Source organism: Callorhinchus milii, unplaced genomic scaffold, assembly GCF_018977255.1.
Source record: "Callorhinchus milii isolate IMCB2004 unplaced genomic scaffold, IMCB_Cmil_1.0 Scaffold9, whole genome shotgun sequence".
Taxonomy (NCBI): Eukaryota; Metazoa; Chordata; class Chondrichthyes; order Chimaeriformes; family Callorhinchidae; genus Callorhinchus; species Callorhinchus milii.
Genome location: NW_024704750.1, coordinates 6,600,751 through 6,610,140, shown reverse-complemented (window position 1 = coordinate 6,610,140; position 9,390 = coordinate 6,600,751). Strand labels below are relative to the sequence as shown.

General features: G+C 45.6%; 1 protein-coding gene across 1 annotated transcript; it reads left to right on the top strand.

The window, feature by feature from the left end:
* The first annotated feature begins 2,875 nt into the window (after window positions 1-2,875).
* Window positions 2,876-8,939, top strand: LOC103175294 (transmembrane protein 179). Its single transcript, XM_042338074.1, has 4 exons — window positions 2,876-3,258; window positions 5,777-5,914; window positions 6,189-6,267; window positions 7,652-8,939. The coding sequence occupies exons 1-4, from the start codon at window positions 2,915-2,917 to the stop codon at window positions 7,829-7,831; spliced, it is 741 nt and encodes a 246-aa protein (XP_042194008.1). The 5' UTR covers window positions 2,876-2,914; the 3' UTR covers window positions 7,832-8,939.
* Window positions 8,940-9,390: the final 451 nt, after the last annotated feature.

The window sequence follows — 9,390 nt, the reverse complement described above, 5'->3', positions numbered from 1 at the left end:
TTAATCCTGGATCAGTGACTTAATAGAGGACGAGGACAGTTCCTTGTGCTTGGTAATTATAGAACTGATCAATTTCCAGTCTGAAAAGAGGTACAACCCAAGAGATAGACAGATATATTCCGATGTAAACCATAGTTGACATGGTTTATTTTTTTCCACACAGTAGTAATAATAATAAATAATCCTTGCATTTGATGTAGGGCTTTTCACGTCTTCTAGATGTTTCAAAGCACTTCACAGAATATATTGTAAAGACTGTATATTTTGTGGGCGAAACATGGCACCCAATTGTGCGCAGCAGTGTCCCACAAACAGTCAATGATTGAGTGACCAAATTATTATTGTTTTTTTTTAAGGATTATTATCCCCAGAAAAGAAATCCGCCAATCGACTAACAACCGGTGTGGAGTAAGGAAATTTTGTCCTGCCGGGAATCAAACCTAGGTCTCTCACTTGTGAGGCGAGTGCTCTATCCACTGAGCTACAGGACTCCGCAACAATTGTCATAGATCTTGACACTCGGATGATAGTACAAACCACTCCGACAAAATAATGACAAAAATCATAAAAAATCCTAGATAGGCGCAGCCACACAGCATTTCTTCTCTATGAAACCAATCAAGAGTCTTCATTCGGAGTCTGACTGACCCACGGTGAAATTGGTAACAAGTTGAAGGATTATTATCAGGTGTGTGGCGTAAGGAACTTGCCCATGGTTTCGCCCTGCCGGTAACCAGACAAACTAAAATGATTTCACTTGGAGACATCTTCCATTGGCACCAATGCAAACCAATCTTCAGCAAACTTTTTAGAAACTATATTTGAGGGATTAAAAATACTTAGCATCAATTTAAGAATATATGAAGGTGCAATTTCAGCCAGAAATGTTAAGCATTTTGGGACATCCTCCCGATGTGAAAGGTGCTATATAAGTGAAATCATATTGTAAATTGTATTTTTACTACCGGTCCCTTTAATTTCTCATAAAGTTTAGTCCAAGGAATATTTTGGTTGTGCTGAGGGATGGTGTGTTGTGCTTTCTAAGGTAAAGCGTTCAAATGTAAATTGGGACTTTGAGTTCACGGTCCAGGCTGACACTCTAGTGCAGATATACTGTAATATGTCATTCACTTCATGAGTGTGTGTAGGACATTTCTGTATGCAAATTGGCTGTTGTGTTCATCTACAAAATACAGTCATTAAACTTTATAGTTTAAGATGTGATAAGGTGCTGTATATCAAATGCAGGGATGATTAAAAGGTTTTTTTTAAATTGTCAAATACTAGAGGATAGAATAAGTATTGTAGGTACATTAAACAAACAGCCTATGGCTTATTATTTACTGGATGCTAAGCAATAATCACTTGGAGCCATTGGTATTACCAAGTTGGGTTTCCAAGACTGGATATTCCAAAATGAAACCATCAGAATAATAACAATCATCCAGTATCATTACAGCACAGATTATGGATTATGTTTAACATGCTCCGAGCCGCGACCCCACGTGAAGACACCATGTAAATGCACGCTGTTGTTGCTGTTGAAAAGTAACACTCTACCTGACCCTTTCTGCAGACCTTCAAGGAACATATACATGTTATGCGCACGTAACGCTTAGCACTGAAACTGGCAGTTCGGCCCAACCGCTAGTGTTTATACTCCCCGTGGGTTTCCAACCATTCTACCTCCCACCCACCCTCCCACCCACCCACACCCCTCTTTTTCCTTCTCTCTCACACGCTCATGAAGTTGCCACTTAAGATGCATTGATGAATCTCTGGATGGACTTCAATCATCCCTACTGCTATTTATTCATATATATATATTTATGTACATTTTTTTTTTGGGGGGGGGGGGGGGAGTGGGGAGGGGGAGTGGGAAGGGAAGGGATATAGTTTTGACAATCAGATAAAAGACTCAGCTGCCCACAGTAGTGCTGGGATGGGGTGGATGCTTTGACACAGTCATAAGGGGTCATTGCTGACCAGACATCAGTGAGGGGGAGAGAGAGAGTGTGTGTGTGAGTGTTTGCGCGCAGGCGTGTGTTTGTGTGCGTGTGGTGCTGTGCTGTGTTGTGCAGACTTTGGGGCTTGTGTGTGTGTTGTGTGTGTGTGTGTTGTGTGTGTGGGGTGTGTGTGTGTGTGTGTGTGGTGCTGTGTTGTGCAGACTTTGGAGTTTGTGTGTTGTGTGTGGTGGTGGTGGTGTGTGTGGTGCTGTGTTTTGGGTGTGTGTGTGGGGGGGGGGGGCTGTGTGTGGGGGGGGCTGTGTGTGGGGGGGGCTGTGTGTGTGTGTGTGTGTGGGGGGGGGGGGGTATTGTGGGTGTGTGTGTTTGGGAGTGTGTGGGTGTGGGTGTGTGGTGCTGTGTGTGTGTGTGTGTGTGGGGGGGGGGGGGGGGGTTGGCTGTGTGTGTGTGTGTGTGGGGGGGGGGTTGGCTGTGTGTGTGTGTGTGTGGGGGGGGGGGGGTTGGCTGTGTGTGTGTGTGTGTGTGGGGGGGGGGTTGGCTGTGTGTGTGTGTGGGGGGGGGGTTGGCTGTGTGTGTGTGGGGGGGGGCTGTGTGTGTGGGAGTGTGTGTGTGTGTGGGGGGGGGGGGTTGGCTGTGTGTGTGTGTGGGGGGGGGGGGGGGGGGTTGGCTGTGTGTGTGTGGGGGGGGGGCTGTGTGTGTGTGGGAGTGTGTGTGTGTGTGGGGGGGGGGTTGGCTGTGTGTGTGTGTGGGGGGGGGTTGGCTGTGTGTGTGTGTGTGGGGGGGGGGGTTGGCTGTGTGTGTGTGTGTGTGGGGGGGGGTGGCTGTGTGTGTGTGTGTGGGGGGGGGGTTGGCTGTGTGTGTGTGTGTGTGTGTGTGGGAGTGTGTGTGTGTGTGTGGGGGGGGGTTGGCTGTGTGTGTGGGGGGAGGGGCGGGGCAGGTCCTGGCCATCGATGGAGGAGCAGCGAGAGAACGAGAGAGGGAAGAAAAAGATGACGGCGATGAATAACTTCCTCTTCGTCCAGTGCCTCCTGTACCTCGCGGCCTTCCTGTCGGGTTTGGTGGCGGTGGTGCCGCTGTGGGAGAACGGCAGCGCCTTCCGGGGCCGGTGTCTGCTGTTCACCCGCGGGCTGTGGCAGGACGAGAACATCACGGCCGAGAAGCAGCGCTTCGTGGTGGAGGAGTGGGGCCCCGCCGCCGCCTGTCGCTTCACCAGCTTCGTGGGCCTCTTCGCTCTCGCCCTGTCGGCCATCCAGGCCTGGAGGCTCCTCTTCTACCTGTGCAAAGGGCACGACGAGTGAGCCCATCATCACCCCATCACCATCACACCATCATCACCATCACCATCATCCCATCACCATCATCATCATCATCACCCCATCATCATCATCACCATCACCCCATCACCATCACCCCATCACCATCATCATCATCATCACCCCATCATCATCATCACCATCACCCCATCACCATCACCCCATCACCATCACCCCATCACCATCATCATCATCACCTCACCATCACCCCATCACCTCACCATCACCCCATCACCCCATCACCATCATCATCATCACCCCATCACCATCATCACCATCACCCCATCACCTCACCATCACACCATCACCTCACCATCACCACCTCACCATCACCCCATCACCATCATCCCATCACCATCATCATCATCACCTCACCATCACACCATCACCATCACCATCACACCATCACCGTCACACTGTCACCATCACACCATCACCATCACACTGTCACCATCACACCATCACCATCACACTGTCACCATCACACCATCACCATCACCCCATCACCATCATCACCATCACCCCATCACCACCATCATCACCCCATCACCTCACCCCATCACCTCACCATCACCCCATCACCCCATCACCATCATCATCATCACCCCATCACCATCACCCCATTACCCCATCACCATCATCATCACCCCATCACCTCACCATCACACCATCACCATCATCATCATCACCTCACCATCACCCCATCACCATCATCCCATCACCATCATCATCATCACCTCACCATCACCCCATCACCTCACCCCATCACCTCACCATCACCCCATCACCATCATCATCATCACCTCACCATCACCCCATCACCATCATCATCACCCCATCACCATCATCATCACCCCATCACCTCACCCCATCACCTCACCATCACCCCATCACCCCATCACCATCATCATCATCACCCCATCATCATCACCTCACCATCACCCCATCACCTCACCATCACCCCATCACCATCATCATCACCCCATCACCATCATCACCCCATCACCATCATCATCACCCCATCACCATCACCCCATCACCATCACCCCATCACCATCACCCCATCACCATCACCCCATCACCATCACCCCATCACCATCACCACCCCATCACCATCACCCCATCACTCCATCACCACCCCATCACCATCACCTCACCATCACCCCATCACCTCACCATCACCCCATCACCATCATCATCACCATCACCATCATCATCACCATCACACCATCACACCATCATCATCACCATCACCCCATCACCATCATCATCACCATCACCCCATCACCATCACCCCATCACCATCACCCCATCACCATCATCATCACACCATCTCACCATCACCCCATCACCATCATCACCATCACACCATCACCATCACCCCATCACCATCACCTCACCATCACACCATCACCTCACCATCACCCCATCACCACCACCATCACCACCCCATCACCTCACCATCATCATCATTACCATCATCATCATCATCATCACCATCACCCCCATCCCATCACCCCCACCCCATCACCATATCACCATCACCCCCACCCCATCACCATCACCCCCACCCCATCACCATCACCCCATCACCCCCCCGGGGGTCGCTTGTGTATGTGTGTGTGTGGTATGTGTGTGTATGTGTGGTGTGTGTGTGTATGGTATGTATGTGTGTGTGGTGTGTGTGTGTGTGGTGTGGTATGTGTGGTGTGTGTGCGGTATGTGGGTGTGTATGTGGTATGTGTGTGTGTGTGTGGTGTGGTATGTGTGTGTGGTGTGGTATGTGTGGTGTGTGCGGTATGTGGGTGTGTGTGTATGTGTGTGTATGTGTGTGGTATGTGTGTGTGTGGTATGTGTGTGTGGTATGTGTGTGTGTGTGTATGGTATGTGTGTGGTATGTGTGTGTGTGTATGTGTGTGTGTGTATGTATGTGTGTGGTGTGTGTGTGGTATGTGTGTGGTGTGTGTGTGTGTGGTATGTGTGGTGTGCGTGTGTGTGTGTGTGTGTGTGTGGTATGTGTGTGTGTGTGTCAGTGCAAGTTGATGATGATGTTGTTGTTGTTGTGATGATGATAAGGGATGATGGTTATAATCATTGCATTTGATACAGCGCCTCATCACCACTTCCGACTGCCTCAAAGAGCCTTCGCGGAAACACACCCTTTAAAGTGAATCGACTGTGTGTTTTCGGGGGGGTGGGGGGGTGTGCGAAACCCGACAGCCGATTGTGACGCACCCCATCCCAGCATGAGGTGCAGCGCCCTGAAACAGAACGCTGCCTCAAGCTACCCAGAGGAAAGGTCTTGCGTTTCGTGGTCACCGTCAGTGTTGGCGCTGTCCTTGCAGATAAAGCCATCGGGAGCGTAATGTTCCTAAGGGCTTTATTTTCATCTCTATGTTGTGTGTGGGCAGACTGCTCGCTGGCTCCAGCCTTATGCAGACTGAGCTGTATCTCTGACTTCAGTGATTTTGTTTTCTCTCCTCCTCCTTATTTTTGCAGCACTTTCTTCGCGGCATTCCTGAACCTGTTGGTCAGCACGTTTGTGGTTTTCCTTATCTTCGTAGCGAGCACCATCGTCAGCGTGGGCTTCAACATGTGGTGTGATGCAATCACAGAAAATGGAAGCGTGCCAAACAGGTTTGCAATTTTAGCAGGAAATCTGGCTTCCTTTCAGGTAAACGGTTATGAATGCGCTGGTATCAATTGTCACTGGAAAAACAATCAACGTCGAACCTAATAGGTGTGAATAGGTGCGTTCAATATGAAAAAGCTTTTAATGTTTTAATCTGAGTATCCTAAGACGTTAGGAAATAAAAGTGAGAAGAACTCACACCCAAAACCAACTTCTAAAATGATGATTCCAGTTTTGTATGAGACTTCTACAACTGTCTGTTTTCCCCTCTGTTTACAGTTGTGAAGAACTGCAGGATACTGACCTGGAGCTGAAATTAGATAATTCTTCTTTCTATGACCAGTTTGCAGTTATCCAGGTAACTCTTTAGGAAAGGGGGAGAATGTGTCAAAAGTTGAGTAGCACCAAAAAACATAATAAAGATATAGCGCCTTTCACCTTGGGAGGATGCTTCAAAGTGCTTCACAGGACTGACTGTAAAGTGCAGTAACTGTATATTTTACAGTTGGTTAGACAGAAGGATTTAGATTGTACATGGTATTGGTTATCACCCTATATTGTGGAGTCCTGTAGCTCAGTGGTTAGAGCACTTGCCTCACAAGAGAAGGACCTGGATTTTTCTCCTGAAAGGGCAAAATACTGGGCAAGTTTCCTTCCTCTGTTTACCTAGCAGTAAGTAGGAACCTGGTTGTTAGTCGATTGGCAGATCACTTTTCCAGGGATAACAATTCCTTCAAAAAACATTAACAATGATAAATTGGTCACTCAATTCACGACTATTTGTGGACACTGCTTCCCCACAAAATATATAGTCGATTCACTTTACATTATATTCTGTGAAGCACTTTGAGACATCTCGAAGACTTGATAAGGCTCTATATCAAATGCAAGGATTATTATTATTATAATAATGTTTTCTAATTACAGTAGAATCCTTTGAGGTCCATGAAATTGTAATCTGCATTATAATAGGGCCCTATCTACAGTTGCTTGTGCATCTGCATTGAAAACTGGTTGGTTTCTTGTGCTTGACATCCAGGTCAGCAGGTTGTCACTGATATCACTTCCTACGCATTGCACATTTACCAGAGCTTTTATGCCATGGATTTCATGTGTTCAAAATTGATCAAGTCCACTGATAAAAACTGAGTTTTGAGATACCTTAGCACAATGTGAAAACTCTTGCCAATAAAAGATCATTGTGAATGGCTATGCTGTCAGAAATATGCTGTTTGCAAACCAAATATTGCTACATACAATGAGCACTCAGTTTAGACTACCAAATATAGTGATACCATATATAAAATACCATATATAGAAATTCACAAATATGTGCTCGGACAGTTTTTTAAAAATGGTATTGTGTTAAAAAGTTTCTTATGGAGACGATGTTTCTGACAAACCAAATGTATTTATTGAGACAGTGGTAGATTTCCCCTTTTGCTGTTGTTTTGATTGTCAAAGCCAAATTAGTTGATTGTCTAAAACAAAGGTAATGAATTGTTTCATTCTATGCTTTTGTTAGCCCCCCCCCCCCCGTTGAGTTTGCAGAATTCAACATTAAGTATTAATATCCAGATTGTATTCAAATCATTTATTTCCATAAACAAAAGAATGTGTCCTTTTTCGGCTGCAGTTAACGGCCACCTCCCCTTTCCCCCTTACCCTATATAAATGCAAGTTTTGTTGTCGAAGTTTTCTTTTAATGTTCATTGACTGACTTCCAATCATTTCTTCTGCAGTTTGGTCTGTGGGCCGGATGGGTTGTTTGGATGGGAATCACCATTCTCGCGTTCCTGAAAGTTTACCAGAACTACAGGCAGGAGGATCTGCTCGACAGCCTGGTCCAAGAGAAGGAGTTGCTTATAGCGAGGTCCTCCACAAGAGGGTCCGAGGAAGACGAGAAAAATGGCATGATCTAAATCGAGTTACAATAAAATGTTGAAGAAAGGATGTTTCAAACAGGTAAAACAGAAGAGAGCGATTCTGCATTGTTTGTCAAAGAGGAACTGCAAAGGTACTGTAAAACAGGAAAGTTGCTCTTCAGGATTTGCCTCTCAATGTGGGGGGTGTCATAAGAACCTCTACAACTATGAATGCTCCTATTCTTTCAGTGCCTAATTTTTGTTAGCCTGCGAATGTAGTCATTTTCTAAAATGTCATGCCACTAAAAGTGAAGGTTGCTGTAACGCCATGGCTCAGTGTAAACTTTCTTTGTGTGACTGCTTAGACGTCGAAAACCGCAGCGCCATAGATCGGAACAATTTATCCTGTTTTACAGTATCAAACTAAATAATGAATTTCGTGCACCCCGATCTTAGAAATGTCTTGAAATATTTAAGGCACTTTCAGAATTTGTTACACTCTGCATTATTCAGCATGCCATTATCACTGCTACATGAATTGTGCTGAAATCAAATGAACAAATTGTGTCAATTATTGTAGCTTGTGGCTGGTGTTGCTGAATACTTCTGTTCATGCTCAGCACGTTAGAGCCAAGATGCTTGGAGCTATGATTTTGGATATTCCTGAACATTTTTCAAGACTGCTGAATACATTATTTTCTGTCTTGGAAATCTCATCTGCGCTGCTTAGAAAAGTGTGGTTATTATGGCCTTAGAAGCAGCCGCTCCTTTGCACCACGGAATGTTCTACCTTAAATCACCAGCTTCACTGCAGGCTAATAAAGTGAACAGCGGCAATTGAAGCTTAGTAGTAGAAAGTGACAGCCTTTTACTGTGCCATATGCTGCTCATAAACAAGGATCTTTATTATTAATGTCAATTCTTTAACCTTGATTGCACTGTGTCCTGTATTATTATTATTTTATTATTATTTTTTCCTGGAAACGTGTTAAATTAAATTCATTCCTATGCTTGTTTACATTTGCTTGGCCGCGTTTTCTGTCAGTGGGATCGAATAAGAACTTTCAGATTTACATTACTTAATGTTTCAATAACTGCAGCAACATGGTTTAGAAACTAAGAAAAGAACAAACGTGTATAAGTATATAAAATTGCTTTTGCTGTCCCTTAACTTTTTTGCCATCTTTATGCTTATGAAGTATGGGGAAAGATCAGAAATTTGGCTTACGGAGGATTATATACACACATGTTAACACAAAGAACCTTGGTAAATCAGCTATAAAACTTACTCAGAAAGTAAAACCTTGAAATGGTTCTCGACTCGTCATCCTGCAAAGGAAAATTCTAACCTTCTTATCTTCAGGTGTTCAATTTTGACAGTCATTGCCACTTTTGTTCTACCTGCACTGTCTTTTTTCACCAATATAATATAATAATCCATGCAATTTGATATAGCATCTTGTTATGACATCAAAGCAGTTCATGGGACTTGTTATAGAGTGTGGAAAATGTGCAGTAAGGCAATTTACACACAGCAAACTGCTGCAAAGGATGCATGCATTTAGATATCGTTCAAAAGGCAATGCATTTGAAAGATCCTAATCCTTATTGCACTT